General features: G+C 33.9%; 1 protein-coding gene across 1 annotated transcript in view; it reads right to left on the bottom strand.

Annotated features, from left to right (window-relative positions):
* The window catches only part of LOC150099493 (uncharacterized), a 301600-nt gene that overhangs the window by 225868 nt on the left and 57956 nt on the right, over nt 1-17776 (bottom strand). Inside the window, exons 8-9 of the mRNA XM_090404210.1 lie at nt 14758-14820; nt 5380-5436 (exon numbers count right to left, since the gene is read on the bottom strand). Of these exons, the coding sequence (XP_090260336.1) occupies nt 5380-5436; nt 14758-14820 (120 nt within the window). The remainder of the gene's footprint in view (nt 1-5379; nt 5437-14757; nt 14821-17776) is intronic.

The raw sequence follows: 17776 nt of genomic DNA, 5'->3' as shown, positions 1-17776 counted from the left end.
TAATAGATACAAAGAAGATTTTCTTTTTCCTTACGAAACTGTCAAATTTATCCCGAACACCCTGTAGATATCATAAAGGTGACATGAAAACTAGAGAAAAAAATGTATCTGATGTATAGAGTAATTACTTTGAAAAATTTATAAATGAAACCAGCAGTGATGATAGCACAGTGGTAAAACACACTCAAAAGATACAATCAAGAATAAATATCCATACTTGAAATAGAAAAAAGCTATCAAAAGCCTGTAATGTGGAAAGGCAGCTGGAGTAGATGATATTCAACCAGAAATGCTCAAGTATGGAGGTATAGAAGTCTTACAGTGGTTGCACTGCATAGTTCAGAAGGCATGGACAAAGGGATGAGTTCCAGATGAATGGAGAGAGCTCTCATAGTACTAATATATACAAAAAGGAAAATAAAACTGAATGTAAGAATTACAGAGGTATTTCCTTACTGAGTATTCTATTCCTGGTAAGATTTATGCGAGCATACTTGAGAAGACTGTGGAAGGGAAGTTTCATGAAGAACAAGTTGGATTCAGGCCAAATGGAGGTTGTCAGGATTAGATTTTCACTTTACGACAAATAGTTGAGAAATCACGGGAAAATAACAAAGATCTGTTTAAGTTTTATAGACCTGCAAAAGGCATATGAAAGGTGCCAAGAGAACAGCGATTCAAGATGCAGCATTTATATGGTATTAATTAAGCATTATATCAAGCAATACTTAGTCTTTCTTTGAGTTGTAAATCAGCAGTTAGAATTGAACAAAGTACAGGAAGATGGTTTGATGTTAAACCTGGTAACAGAGAAGGATGTACATTATCCCCTCTGTTATTCATTATTTATATGGATCACATAATGATGGAAAGCAGTATTAAACCTGATATCAAAATTGGAGATGATGTTGTGTCCCAATTTACAATTATTAGGCTTTCAACTATCCTTACATGTGAAACTCTACTTGTCTTTATCCAAATCTTATCCATATACGAGATATCACCCAAATACTCAAGCTTCTTCTCCCCTTAGTGTCCCTAAATATTTATTTTAAACTAAATATCCTGAAAGGTGCAGTATAAGATATAAAATTCAAAAACAAGGAGCAATTACCAAAATATGTCTGAGTGTGAAACTAATATGCAGTAGTGACCTTTATCTTGTAACTTAACCCCCCCCCCGCGTGATTAGGTTCATATGTTGTTACAAGTGGTGCATTTAGCGGAAATCTCAGACAACTGTATTTTCAAGGAACAAAAGTTTATTGAACTCTTAAACATGATACAATTCATTCTTTATCAAATAAAACTCAATTCTAAGAATATATAATACAAATTAACACTAGCTAAACACAAGTATTAGGTTAAGATCCTACATGAGAATTGTGATCATATTGCCATAACAGATTCTATACATACAAACAAGTATAATCCTAGAACTAGTTGATCCTTTGTCTAACCCCTTACTGGTCTCATCACGCTATAATTCTGTATTTTCTAGGACATATATAATCAGTTACTCTAATTTTCTCACTAAGACAATATGGATTAAAATTATCCTTTCGCTGAGCTAATACACACTTTTGACCTTTAAAACTCTCTTAATTAAAATATAATGTATATGCATAAATCTCTAGGCACATGAATATGTATTAATTAATAGTAACAAGCTCATTTTTATTCTAGTTTGACATGTACTAAAGTCTTAGTATAATTCTCATTAATCCTTTCAGCTGTTCAGTAATTCAACAATGACTACAGTTACATATGATTTGAATTGACATGAGATTTTACAGTACCTTTTGACTTGGGTCTTCTACACTGGTGGTCTACCTTTTTCCGATATTTTACCTTCCTAGGACGAACTCTTCTATAACTTATCACTCCTAAGTTCTTTTGGCACTAAGATGGGCTTTCACAATCTTTACCTTACATTCTTCAATCAAGGACATACATAGGATCATCTATTCTATGGCTGTGAAAATCACCATGTGGGCACTGACTTCTTTATAGAATTTTTTTTTTCTCTCGTTACATTCACTGGACAATGAAACACTGACATTATCTTCTTTCTTTTTTTACTAAACGGTGTCCTGCATTTCTTACAATAGGAACACAGAATCAAAATCCCACACACTTTGTTTCCTTATTGTGTCAGATGGAGAAAACTCCTAACTCGTCACTCAGGAAAACCGCGTGAGACCTATATGAAGACTCGTGAAGAAAACTCTGAGGGAAAAAAAAAAGCCCAAAACATCATGAGGTCCATGTGCACACATGACGAAGTCTCAATTCGGGAACTATGACCTTGAGCTTTAGTTTAAGCTAACCTCTATATCATCTATACTAAATTAATCCCCTTTCCAAAATTTTCTAAGAATTAACTCTAATCTTTAATCTCTTATTTCAAGTGTAAAAAGTAGACTCTCACATACAAAATCCTATGACTAATCTTTTTTGCTTTACTTAACCTTATTTTATCATATCACAACTGCAATAAAATTCCCTTTTTTTTTTTATTTAGTTCAACAAAAAATTTCAGCTATATTTTTCACTTGGATGCAAGCACATTTTTCTTTTTATTTTTTTGCATTTGTTACTTTCAAAGGCTCTTAACGATATCTGCTTAGGAACAAGCTTGCTTACTTAGTTATCTATATAGGGTTTTTAATTCTTCTCTTGTTACATCACGATAACTGAAATTTTCACATTCTTAAGTTATCAGGGTATAACAATGTTAATCTCAGCTCTTTACTTTATGCAGATGTTATACTTTTAAATAAATCCAGTACAAAATGTACAAGATTCCCTGAATAAATTAAATAACTGTTATAATAACTTTGCTATGAAAATCAGCAATAAGAGAAAGAATGAAAATAGACAGAAACACTGAAAATATCAACTGCATCAAGAACCTATAGAAAAGTAAAACATTTCGGCTAATTACGCACCATTTTAGTGTAAATGGTAAATTAAATATGGAAATAGACAACTGAATAAATTTATATGGAATAAGAGAGAAATCAGTCAAAACACTAAATTAGCTATATACAAAACAATGTTCAAACCAATTTTGATTGGAAAGACTGGGTTCGATTCCAGTCAGTGATGTGAGGAACTTTTATTTGGTCTCTTTCGACTAAAGGTGAGTTAGCTAGTTTCATATGGAGGCAAGGGTTTTTTTCACCTGGAAACTCTGGGTTTTTTTCATCTCCCAGAACATGCAAATCAAGCCTGTGAACACACGCATCTACAGACATACCGGAAGGCATAGGGCTAACCACCTTATCCTCAGGACGGGGACTATTTGGAAGAACGGGTTAGCAATAAAACACTTGACCAAAGACTAGAGTCTGCAAATGCGAGAGTCCTGAGAAAGATTAGGAGTGTGAACAGATGACATCAATGGCAATATCATATTAAAAACAAGGATATTAGGAAAGAACTTGACATTGTTAGCATCCAGGAATGTGTTAGCAGAGCTAATCTCAGGTGGTATGATCACTTAAACAGAATGGGAGTCTGCATGTGCAGACTCCCATTCTGTTTAAGCAAAACAAGTGTTCTCTGCCAGGTTTGCAGGAAAAGACCCAGAGTAAGACCAAGATATAGGTGAATTGATACAGTAAAAAATGCCTTAGAAGACATCGATATAAGATCTGATAATATGGAGTCTTGACAAGTAACAGATTGATTGGTAGGAAAACTGTAAGTTAGTGGTGATGTAAGTTTTTCATGAAGTACTATCATATCCTGTACATCCCTTGAGGGGTACATGTCAGGAATTTGATGATGCATAGGAATTTTTTTTTCTATTTATTTTATTTTTATATAGTCCTGAAACCCTGCTCTAGAGCCCAAAATTGAACATATCAGGCATTAGAAAATGTAGTAGCTATTTTCAAGCTACTACAGGCCTCTAATAAGCAGGCAATGATCTTGCAATGGGCGATAAAATTCGTCTCCAATCTAAACAACTGCAAACATTCATGCCATGCACTTAGCAGGATTTGAACCAGGAGCCGACTGGTTGGAGAGAAGATGGGCCAACCAGGCCAGAAATATAATAAGCACTATACTTTAACAGTTCTATTTTATTTCTCTTTAAGGTATGCACTGAGTGTCTCTAAATAAGAACAAAAATTCTGTTCTCGTTATATGATATGATTTCTAACCTAAGTGAAGCTTTTTTTCTTTATTTGCATTGATTACTTATATTAAATATGTATGATGATTAACTAATTGGATGTGTTGAACATGTTGGTATTGATTGTATATGTATAAATATACATAGAAAAATAACTAAAATAAAATAAAAAAGAGCGAGAGAAAGATGGAGAAGATGATCTTTGCTGAACAGCAGTGTTACTTAAGCAGTGATACTGCCTGTGAAGCAGTATCACTGGACCAAATAGTGCACTCTGAACAGCATTTTCACTAATCAGCAGGTTGCCAGGTTCCACCTTTGTACCTTATAACAAACCATCTAGTTTGTTTGCATACTACTACTACTAAAGACAGGCCACTGCCACTCTTTGCCTGATGTGTATCAGGTCACCTGCAACTGTCACCTGTTGCATTTTATGCAACCTGGTCATTCTATTAAGAGAATTCATAATCAGAATTTACATCTGGTATGGTGAAAAGTCTCTCTGATCAGTGCCATGCTGAGGTAAACTAAGAAGTGTATTATTCTTCTTCTGTTGACAAGCTTTCCTCTGGAAAGCTTGTCAACAGAACAGAATAAAAAAGAATGCAATAATATTTGTTCAAGAAGAATTTAAAGAAAATAGTACATCGCCCTAATCTGAATCTTAATGTTGATTTATTCATGCTAAAAGTGAAAAATACTGATCCTAAGCAGCTGGGATCAATTTTATTAATTTATTTTTCTGTACCTTCATTATCTCTTGTATTGCACTTAAAAAGATTATTCTGTTATTCATATGTCTTTTCTCTGGACAACAGTAACCGTCTTGAACAATTCATTATTATACAATTTTATCTTATTTTACACTAATATGTCCATTTCACTGAAGTTATTCTTTCCAAAATCTGATTAAGTGAGTGATAAATATTTTATTATATACACCTATTTCTATTCTGCAGCTATCTTAAAAGTTTGAATCTCTACTGATACTTGTCATCATGCTTTATCAGATACTAAAATGCAGAACACAAAATGTAAAGAACTGATCTGAGCTTTAATGTTGTTTATTGGTATAATTTTCATTATTTCAATTACTTTTCTTGTGTATTTTTCATATTTAGTTTATGAATGTGCCATTTTAGAGCCAACTACATCCACCACACTAAGTGGTATACCTATACAAAATATTGAGAGCATCTAATTTAATATATATTAAAAACAAAACTTACCAAATCCTGAATGTATTGATACACTGTGGGAAGGTAAGTCTTAACAGTCATCTCACACTGAAAATAAGAAACAGAATAAGTAGCGAGTGGCAGAATACTTCTGTACTATGTTATAATATAAAGTAGTATACAATACAATTGGTGAACGTTTCTTCATTTAGATGAAACCCTTTGGTCGGAAAGACCTGGGTTCGATTACCGTAAGTGATGTGAGGAACCTTTATTCTGGTTTCTTTCGACTAAAGGTGAGTTAACCGATCTCATACGGAGGTCAAAACGTTTTTTCACCCCCCCAGAACAGGCAAACTGGCCCCATGAACACACATGGATTACAGTTATGAATAAGTCCCAGCCATATGCTGGTCCCGAGCCCGGATAAAATTGGGTAGGTTGGGGAAAGCAATGGTGAACTACCATGTAAAAAATCTTACCAGGAATACTTTGCAGGCAATGCCTACAAAGTCACCTACGGTCGGGAATGACTGTAAGGGGAAAATCAGATCAGATCAGTATACAATACCTGTCAATTAGCAAAAATTGTATCTATTACCTCCCACTTCAGAAAATTAACAAAGGAACTTTTAAAAGATGTTATAACCATGGAGAATTCTATAAGTTTAGAAAAAAAATTATTACAAAGCTAAAAGAAGCTTATTAAAAGTGTACTACTATAACAGACAATCCCACAACAGGGATCTATTTATATTTATTATTTTCTTTAAATGCAACTCCTACCAACCAATGAATGGTTGTAAAAGTTTACAGATTCTGCTTTGGTAATGTTAATGGGCAGTTCAGAATTAAGCAAAACTACTATGGATTCAGTAAGTATGGAATCTTCTCCAGGTAATTGTGAGAACATTCTCCATATTGGCTACTGTATATTTCAGGTAGCTAGCAATCAGATGAAACCTTTCAAGATGATAATTTGTTCCCCTTTATCATCATTATATGAACATTTTATAGAATCCAAAGACTCATCATAGGAGGCACACACTAATAGTACCAATTCCTGATACCTGCAAGGGATGTACAAGATACCATGAGAGTAATAATGTAAACTTAAACAGTACTAACTTCCTATTCAAAATTTCCTCTAAATAAACTATTTGACAAGAATTATCAGATCTTATCTTTTCCTAACTGCATCAATCCACTTAATTCATAGCTTCCCTCCCTAGCACTAACTTTCAACATGCTTTCTCTTTTCCCATGACTGCTTTTAACTTCCTGAATCCAGCATGGAGTTTAATTTTTTCCTCCTTGCAGACCACTTTGTCACATGCTTATCTGGCTGAATTAATGTTTTCTTCCATTGGCTGCTGAAACTCCAAGATTTGATTCTTGTCTTCAAACTGATTTTTTTCTTGAATAATATTTGTATATTTCAGTCAAGTGTTCAACTCTGAAAGCTACTTAACTGATTCTTTTTAAAACTTTTGTACATATTTTTCTTTTCAATATAACATTCATTTTTATTCTTGTCAACTAAATGGTGATCGGTTCTTATTTCAAATCCTCTATATACTCTTGTCGTGAACCAGCACAAAGACAACAAGGATACTGTTATCAACAATAACAGTCAATGAGACATTTCTTGTGTCTTCTCATGTGAATTTGTGCACATCTTATGTTGGAAAATGGCACTGATAATGCCTAGTTACTGAACAGAAATTCAGCAGTTACTTGCCATTATTTTAAGCTTTGCTCTTTTCTACAAATTTTCCCAATATATATTTCTATATGCATAGTATCCATTTTCTAATTTGCTTGCCTGTTTAGATGGCCTAAAAGAACCAACTTTTCATTTTTCTTTGTCAGCTACTGATAATCATCTAATGATTAAAAAAATTCCTCCATTTCTTAGAAATTTCTATGAGAACACAGGCACAATTCAGTCACTGTTTGATTCCTTTTTGATGTTTTTGCCCAATCACTACTTGAAATTGCCTGCCATTCAAGATTATCCCAGTGTCCAATACTATAGTTACTCCTCCTCCCTAAACATTATTGCCTGAAGAAAGTAAATATACTTAGCAAGAAAAGTAAAGAATATTGTATAATTATAATTTAAAAAGTATACTTTCTAAAAAAGTGAACACACAATTATGTCTAATCCAGAGTATTTTAATACTAACTCGATACACCTTTTTACTACTTGTATGTGAGAAATGACTTTTGCATTAATTCAACTTTAGTATCTTCTTGCATCTATCTCCCCACTGATAGGTTCAATAAAAGTAAATTGGTCTGGGTAGTGACCCTTCCTCAATGCATTATACACTTCTGAAAGGAAATGTGCTTTATATTATGGGATATTAAGACAATTGATGTGAAGTTGTTAGCCTCAATATACAAATAGCCTTACTATGAAGATGCTTCATACAGAAACTTTGTTTACACTTAGATAAAGGATTAAACAAGAATAGTTTCTTGGAAAGTATAAATAATATCATGGAGTTATTTAGAATCTCATCTACTCTTATTGTTTGTTTCAGCAACACCAATTATGCCAGTGTGGTACTTCAATTCTTCCACCAGTTCCACTTCTGTTCTGTTATACTTCTTACACTGATTGTGCCTCTCTTTAGTTCTTCAGGTGTGGAATTGTAGTGTGTTCTAGCAGCAAACTTTCACTGTTCTGCCTGGTTCCCTAATGAAAATCAATGCCCTAGACAGCATGACATTTCATCTTGTTGTACCCTCACAGTCTTTTAGTTTAAGCCAATAAAGAATACAATTTGTTTGGCTGAACTCTAATTTGCCAGCCCATTCTCCTTTGTTCAGTATTCAGATATATTAACAGTGTGCACCACGTGAGAGTGAGGGCTGGACATTAGACTAGAAAAGCCCCAGTCACTTCTCTCCATTCATCAAAAGGCAGTGTGCTGGTGTCCCCCAAGTTATCTAGCCTTCACCCTTAAGTGACCCCCCCCCAACAACTATTTGTCTTAAAGTGAATATCTGATCCTAACACTCCCCCTGTTTGGCCTGAACCAAGCACATTCTCAATTTCTCTTCAATTTTTCTTTTGCTTTTTACCTGAAACAATTGGTAGCTAAATTTCTTTAATTCTCACATTGCTTTATTTTGCTTTTAATAGATGGATTACTATTACAATCATGTGGAATTTACCTCTTTGACCAGAATGTTTGAACTGTAAACTACAAGTAAAAAACCCACACAACACCACAAAACAAATAATGACAGTACAGTTCGTGTGAGAAAGGAAAGGATTTTTTTAATGAGGCTCTTGAGGAGCTGTAGGCAGGCTGTTCCAAAGAAAGCAGAAGTAGAAGGAATAAAGAGGATGAGAAGTGGTTCACTAAGAGCCGGACTGTACATAGATGTTAATCAGTAGTTGCAGGTGCTTGTACATGATCAGATGACAGAAGAGAAGCATCCACGGAAATATTTATAAGAGATAATACAGACACAAATCATCTATCAGAAAATCAGAGGGGGGGGTCAATTAAGCAGAATAGCCCAACCAGTCTATGCAACATTCTGGGTGCACTATCCCAAATATGCAAATATTCTTATGTTAGACATATTTGGTATGTATGAAGTGTTATGAGTTCAGCAAAAAAGAAGTAATGTTTTTGAATTTAAAGAAAAAGAACTAAGCTTTTTTGGAGGCTGAAAAGAGAATATATACATAAGTATGCATCAAGATGAGAGATATGTGAAGGTTAACCCAAGAAGAGAACTGATCTTGATTGGTGATAAGATCAAAAGTGAGGATGAAGTTTCTTTCTTCCAAAAAATAATACGAGACTGTATTTTGGTAGCATCCAAATTCACTAGATTATCTTCACTACACTTGAGAATGGCAAGATCAGTGTATACACTATTGGTTATAAAAACCTTAAAGCTTTAATCATTTATCCACTATTACAAGGTTTTGTGAATAAAAGAGGAATGCAGTACTGTCAAGGAGCAAAATTATTAACAGGATTTCAGATTTGTGAGAAAATGTCTTTGATACACAGAAAGAAAAGTTGGGTTTAAGCACAGAGTCCAAGGTATTCCAGCAATGATGAAAAATTTCATGAGAGGAAGCCATCTATCATGAAAAACCAGAGAGAAAGCTGGTGATCCAATCACAAAGCAGGGGGGGGACCATAAAATGGTACCTTGATAAGAAGGCTGCAATGACAGACTTGATCAAATACCTGGAAATAACAAAGACAATGTAAAAACTTTTATTGGGATTATATTGATCAAGTGTATATAATAAACAACTAAGTTATACCAACTAGTTTCACCAACTAAGTCTGTTGGCATCTTCAGGGTACATAACTGATGTAAGGCACTAAAAAGTAAAAAACTGTTACAAACTAAAATCAACAGATTCCAATTATATTAAACAAAGAACAGAGCGCGTACAATACATTCATAGAGCGTGGATGATCTCACTTGTTATTTAGGAACATTCTATAGTTGGCACTATAATTCAGTTCTGGCGAGTTGAAGGATCTGATAAGGGTCTTCCAGATCATGGGCAAGATTAGTCCTTGGTTCCTGTTAAGGTTTTGTGTACAGCAGGCAACTGTTGTGGCCTCCTTAAAAATTCAGGAGTGGAAGTCCTCCTCCTCCTCCATGTAAGGAATTGTGCTTCTATCCCACTCTATGGTATGGTTCGTTCTTGAGAAATGAAACGCTAACCCCGATTTTTCTTCTCTGTTATTATTGACGTCGCCTATATGTTCTTTTTGCCTAATTTCAAGGCTCCTTGAAGTTTGGCCGATGTAATTCAAGCCGCACGAGCATGGTATGTTATAAACTCCAGCATATTTGGAGAAAGGATGGCTATCTTTTGGAGACCTTAAGAATTGTCTAATCGTTTCTGTGGGTTTAAAGGCCACTCTTATTTTATGTGGTCTAAGGAGTCTAGCAATCTTATTGGAAACTGTCCCTAAATATGGAATGACGATGGTAGAAATATAACGTACATCATCTTGTTGTCTTTGTCGGGGTTCAGAGAAAAGTATCTCGTGGACGAGTCTTCGAGGAAATCCATTCATAGTAAGGTTGGTGGATATCAGGGATAGTTCTTCCTGGAGGTCTTGTTGATCTGTTGTAAGGAGAGAGGCATGGTTCTTTAACATGTGTACAATACTAAGTTTCTGAGAAATGTGGTGTGAAGAAGTGAAATGTAAATAATGTCCTGTATTGGTAGGTTTGCGGTAAACTGAGAGGTTGATACCACCATTCGGAAGCTTCTTAATTAAAGCGTCCAGAAATGATAATTGGTCATCTTCAAGTTCTAGAGTGAATTTGATTGTGTGGTGTAGAGAGTTGATTTTCTTAAGAAAGTCAAACAGGTCCTTTTTTGTGTGGTTCCAAACGATAAAGATATCATCCACTTATCTCCACCATACTGTGGGTTTAGGGTCTGTTTGAGTTAAGATTTTATTTTCAAAATCCTCCATAAAGAGATCAGCACAAGATGGAGAGAGGGGGGCTACCCATTGCAAGGCCAGTCAATTGCTGATATATGGTTTTATTCCATAAGAAAAAGTTTGATGTTAAACAATGACGGAACAGAGAAGTAATGTCTTGTGGGAGCAAACTTCCTAAAATGTTGATCACTTCCTCCACAGGGATGTTAGTGAATAGAGATGAACTAGTTAGTATAACTTAGTTGTTTATTATATACACTTGATCAATATAATCCCAATAAAAGTTTTTCCAGAGCTTTTTGGTCAAGAAAATTAAACGTTTTTTTTTAAAGACTATGTAAGTTTCTCCAATCTTTTCCATGGCTAGTGTCTGTCCAAAGACAGCAAAAGTTACATCTACTGTGGAGTGAGAGTGGCAGAATCCATATTGGTCATCAATAATTAACCAATAGATTTCCAAGTAGCAAGACAGTTGGCTGTTAATGCCTCTTCCATTATTTTCCATAATACTGAAATGAGAGCAATGAGAAGAAAGTTTGATAGCCGATTATTTTCCTTTTCAGGAACAGGCTGAATAAAAGCTTGCTTCCATGTTAGATAGATGCCAGCTGAGTATGATAGCTTACAGAGGTAATACAGGATGGATGTTAATTCTGAAGCAAAAGCATTTAGTACAACTGCAAGAATACTATCCTGCTCAAGAAGGATTTATCAGTATCAAGGCAAGTGAGTATTTTCAATGTCTTTTGACAAAAGGACTTTTGCCAGCCTGGTTGGCCAAGTGGATCACACACACACCTGCTCTCCAACCAACAGGTCATGGGTTCAAGTTCCACCATCAATGTTTGCAAAAGCCTGCTCTGGACAAACTTGTATAGCTCCTTGAATGTTTTTTTTTTCCCCCCGTGGAGATTTTCCACCCTTTAGTTCTTGTTTTCAAACTTTTTTTCTCGAGTCAACAATCCATCTCTGAAAACTGCTCAACTATGCTATTAATGCTGTAATTCATATTATAACATTGATAGTAAAGAAAAATGCAATGATAAATTACCCTTTTTAAACATTAAATACCATAATAATTAGCTTTAATGCAAATTAAAAAGATTAGAGAATGAGTTGGGTAAACTATTTTCTAATGGCATTTCAGTCTAGAATCTTACTGTAATTTTTGCTGCCATCAGGTATATCACTGCTATGTCAAATTTCCATTCTCCATGAGAACACCACCTCCACAAAATTATGTTATTTTACAGATTAAGAAACTATAATAAATTCTTTAATTTCATCTTATTTTATAAGGCATGTGCAAAAATTGTTTACCTGATCCTTTCTTTTAGTGTTGCACAATGATCAGCATTCATTTTAGAAATTATAGAACTGTGTTATAAAAAACTCAATTTCCCAATGTTTCAATCTTCATATTAAGATCATCATCTGGAGTATATACAAATGTACAGGACAAGCTGCGTTACATTACATACAGTAAGCTACAGAAACAAATGATTTGATTACAGGTTATTCTACTAGCATGACCTCTAGTGAAAAAAAAAAAATTATTTAGAAACTACATCAAGCTAAATTCTATTTATGATAACATGAATAAACATTCTTTCTTATAGTTTTCTTTCAGCAACAATGATGTCCTATTTTTAGCATTACAATTGTTATTTTTGATTTAGGATCCTGGATTATCTATAGTCCTGTTTATAGTTACTCTTAGAGAGGAAGGTTCCGTGGGTCGAATATCTGCCTTCCATATGTTTGGGATTTTTAGATGATCGTTATTGTTCAGATTGGGGTGGTTGATAATAATCTCACAGGCTTCCTTAAATTTGCGTTCATACCATGTTTGGGTGTGATGTAGACAACTAGTGCTTTTCCAGTCATTTCTATATAAGGTGTTCAAGGGCATGATCAGAAAGGCCAGTTTCACCATAATTATTATATTTAATGTGTCATTTATGTTCTTTTTGTCTGATAGGAGTTGTGCATCCTGTTTCCCCTATATATGGTATGTTACAGGTGCAATAAATACGGTATACTCCAGGGTGGGCCAGCGGAGGGAGCGGGGATCTTTGGATGAGCTGAGTAAGCTTTTTAATTTTGCAGGAGGTTTAAAGGTGACTTTGAGGTTGTATTTTTTTGATACAATCTCAAATGTCCCTTTAATGTAAGGAATGGTTATGGTTTTATAGTAGTCTGGTTTGTCTTTGTTTTTTATTGAGGTCTTGTAGAGAATTTTGTTAATAGTGTTTTGGCTGTAACCATTTTTTTGAAAAGTATTGCTGATAACTTCAAATTCGTCTTTCAGTGCATGTTCACTGGAGCAGGTAGAAAGCATTTGCCATACAAATGCTTTCTACCTACATTATCTCCTCCTTATTGCTAACTTTTATATGGAACATTTTGAGCAACATGTTTTAGATCCCTCTTCTTTAAAACCCAAAGTCTGGCTTGGATACGTTGACGATGTTTTTGCGATCTGGTCCCATCGCTGCTAGACACGTTCCTTAGCCACCTAAACAAACAACATAAACAGTTCACAATTGATATTGAAAAACAGAACACACTTCTGTTTCTAGATAAACTTGTCACACATCTTCCTTTTGGCAATCTTTCCTTCACTGTTTACCAGAAACTGACACATACTGGCCAATATATACATAAACTTCTACCACCACCACCACCCAACACAAAAACTAGGTGTCATTAATACTTTAAAAAACAGGGCTCTGAAGATCTGCTCCAGTGAACATGCACTGAAAGACGAATTTAAAGTTATCAGCAATACTTTAAGCAACACAACTCCTATCAGACAAAAAGAACATAAATGACACATTAAATATAATTATGGTTACGTTACATAGAATTGATTGGAAAAGCACTAGTTGTCTACATCACACCAAAACATGGTATGAATGCAAATTTAAGGAAGCCTGTGAGATTATTATCAACCACCCCAATCTGAACAATAACGATCATCTAAAAATCCCAAACATATGGAAGGCAGATATTCAACCCATGGAACCTTCCTCTCTAAGAGGAACTATAAACAGGACTATAGATAATCCAGGATCCCAAATCAAAAATAACAATTGTAATGCTAAAAATAGGACATCATTGTTACTGAAAGAAAACTATCTATAAGAAAGAATGTTTATTCATGTTATCATAAATAGAATTTAGCTTGATGTAGTTTCTAAATAATTTTTTTTTTCTTTTTCACTAGAGGTCATGCCAATAGAATAACCTGTAATCAAATCAGTTTCTGTAGCTTACTGTAAGTAATGTAACTCAGCTTGTCCTGAGTATTTGTATATGCTCCAGATGATTTTAATATGAAGATCGAAACGTCGGGAAATTAAAAGAATTTTTTTTTATAACACGGTTGTAAAGTCCATAATTTCTAAAATGAATAGTTTACCTGACTTTTCTCAGCCTTTAAATCAACCACTTTTAACATAAAATAAATAAATCCACAAATTCCTCTTTCCCCATAGCAATAAGGCGAGGCCATTTAGCCCTTCTAACTTTTTGGAGACAGAGGAAAGTTCAATCTCTGCCAGTAGTTCTAAAGTCAATTTTTTTGAGTTTATGGGATGAAAAACCCACTCACTCATGCAAGAGATCACCTAATTCAGGAACCAAAGAAAAGGTTAGAAAAAGTTCCTTTAGTTGACAGCTAGATTTGAACTGAGAATGGCTTCCACAAGATTTCACAGAACTTTAACATAAGAGAAATTTAGTAAAGTTATAAAATTTAACTTAAGCAAAAAAACATTAATACTTGCAAAGGCATAGTAAAGAGTAAAAAGGATGGAGTAACAGATCATTTTGCAATTTTATTAGAAGCTGAATAGCTTCTAATAAAATTACTGAGATGAATGCATGAAATAATGACTATACACATCTTGCATATATAACAAAGAAAGAAACAAACAGATTAGAATAATTTATAAGAATTATCACATACCTCATCAGCCATTTGTTTAAACTGCTTCTGACAATACTGAATTAGCATACCTTGCAGTTCTTCCTAAAATAGTAATTAAATATTACATGTCAACAATTCAAGAAAAAAAAAACTGTATATTTTTGCAATTGTTTTTCTTTTTAGCAGTTATCACTTGAACAGGTTTGAATTTAAAGGTGATAATTATATTGAAAAGTAATGATTCGATTACCACACTACGTTGGACTCTCAGGATCACGAGAACAGTGTAGTCTGCTACAGCAAGTTTCTTTTATCATAGCATTGTACCTATAAGACTGAGTGGGACTTTTCAGCAGTTTGTTGTAGCAGTCTTTATAGTGAGAGTTGATAGTATTTGATTATTTTCCTCAAGTTAACACTCATGTAGATAAAACATAGATAATTGGTCTAGCAACCAATCTTTTCTGTCAACTGTTGGACAGGGCATGACTAAAGATGTTGCAATTTTCACTACAGAAAACTTGTAGGACCATAGACATAGTCTGAAGAATTGTACTTATCGGGCTACACTTGAGTTTTTCAAGGGTTTGAGTTTGTTTTAACAGTGTGCTATAGCACTGTTAAAAAAGTCTGAAGTCTACTACAGGAAGTGCAAACCTCCAAGTTTTTTTTTTTTTTTTTTTTTTTTTTTTTTTAAATCAAGCAAGTCACAATGAGAAAACTGGTGTTAAGGACACTTTGGGTGCATTTGAAAGTGAACATATTAGCTTTAATTTGTTTAGATTAAACAACTTGAGAAAATAAAAGAATTTTGATGAAACTTAATATGTAAGATAGAAGAAAATTCATCTAGTAATTTTATTGTTAAAAGCTGAAAATAACTACCACTTTATAATAATAATAATAATTATAATTATAATAATAATAAAAAGCAAGACAGTATTAATCTCACTATGCAAGTAATACATGCTTCGTATCTACAATTTGGTCTTCCTTCAGTTATTTTTCTTACCATCAAACAATTTACCTAATCTGTCTACTTGTATTCTTTTTAAGTGACCACACTGCCTTAGATTAGCTCTGGTCACAAATTCTTGAATGCTAACAATGACAAGTTACATCATATCATCTTCATTTTTCATAGCATTCTGTTATTGATACAATCTTATCACTAATTGTTCTCAGAACTCATCCTGGGTCTAGTCTTGGATCATCTATTTCTAACCTAACTCTAAGATCCAATAGTTAAAACTGGTTTGTACACTGCTATATTAGGTTGGTGCTTCAAGATGTTATAAACAGTTGTATGCAGATGATGCAAAGTTGTGAGTAGAGTAAATGTTATGGCCTTACAAGGAGGACTTGAAAAGACTGGGTGAATGGGAGTAGGAATACTAGTTTTACACCCCACCATACCAGTTTTACTTATTTGTCTATTTCCATAAATACCATTTTCACTAAAAATGGTCTCAATAGCTAAATTTTATTTGTATTCACTATTGAAAGAATGAAACTGATATTTTCTGTGTTCTTGCCTATTTTCATAGTCTTTTTATTACTGATTTTCATGCCAATTATGTTAGTATAACATTACATGCATAAAAATAATGAGTTGGCTTGAATATTTTCAATTTCGGCATAAAGTTTTCTGCTACTTTCCTTCATAATCAATGTTGTGAAATGTAAGGATTTTTAAAATTTGAAAACAAATATGGGATATATTGTTGGAGATGGAAAAAATCTTAGGGTGATGGTGGATAAGGATCTAAAATTCAGAAGACAACAAATTCTGGCAATGATGCAGAAGACACTTCTTTATAAGGAAGTGTCTTCTGCATCAGTAAGAAGATTTTGGTTCTAATGTATAAGGCTCTGATTAGGCCACATATGGACTACTGTGCACAGATTTGTTCACCTGGTTTTCAAAAGGATGAAGAGATGTTGGAGAGGGTCGAGAAGCAATTGATAAAAACTGTTTCTGATCTCTGAAATGTTGAATATGAAAAGAGGTTGAGAAGATGCAATTTGCCGAGTCTAGTGGAGAGAAAGAAGAGAGCCGATAAGATAGAGACATACAAGCTGGTAAGGAGTTATAAGATTAATGTTGAAGATGTTTTCATAAAATGGTGGGAGACTGGGGGAGAACAAGAGGTCATCCCTGGAAGCTGTGAGCAAGAGAGAAGCAGGTTTTTTTGAATGGAGAATTGTGAATGATTGGAATGCATTGCTTGAAAGTCTGGTGTCTGCAGATAATTTTAATGTGTTTAAGGTATAGTATGATGAGCTGCTGTATACATGACAAAAGGGACTTCCTAGATGAATATGACTCCGTGGGGTTCCAGGATAGTATCTTTTTGTACATAGATCTTGCAATTCTTAAATGGGGTGAAGATAATCTACTGAATTTTAATGTTACTAAAACAATGATTTTATTTCCCAGAAGAAACTCAATATTTCACTTTTGATAATATACTGCCAGTTTACATTTCAGAGAATTTTTCTTTAATTCCATATAACATATTCACAGTTTGCACCCCACCATACCTGTTTTACTTATTTGTCTATTTCCATAAATACCATTTTCATTAAAAATGGTCTCAATAGCTAAATTTTATTTGTATTCACTATTGAAAGAATGAAACTGATATTTTCTGTGTTCCTGCCTATTTTCATAGTCTTTTATTACTGATTTTCATGCCAATTTTAGTATAACATTACATGCATAAAAATAATGAGTTGGCTTGAATATTTTTAATTTCAGCATAAAGTTTTCTGCTACTTTCCTTCATAATCTATCCACTCTGATTTTACAACCATTTTCTCATACCTCCATCAACTCTAATAGCTGAGATGCAATTCCAATATAGGCTATATACTACCCCATGTGATATTCCATTTACACCATATCTTATAGCATTTTGAAAAGGCTTTTCTTTTGGCACCTTATGCCTTTTAGATATACAAAATTTAAATGCAGATCTGATATATTCCCATGATATTCTCATTTATAAAGAAACAGTGTTATGACTATCCCATGTCCTAAACAGAAACCCATTAT

This window comes from Typopeltis vanoorti, chromosome 14 (assembly GCF_054136105.1).
Source record: "Typopeltis vanoorti isolate ZY-2024b chromosome 14, IOZ_Tvanoo_1.0, whole genome shotgun sequence".
In the NCBI taxonomy this organism is placed as follows: domain Eukaryota; kingdom Metazoa; phylum Arthropoda; class Arachnida; order Uropygi; family Thelyphonidae; genus Typopeltis; species Typopeltis vanoorti.
This window is presented reverse-complemented; position numbering and strand designations above follow the sequence as displayed.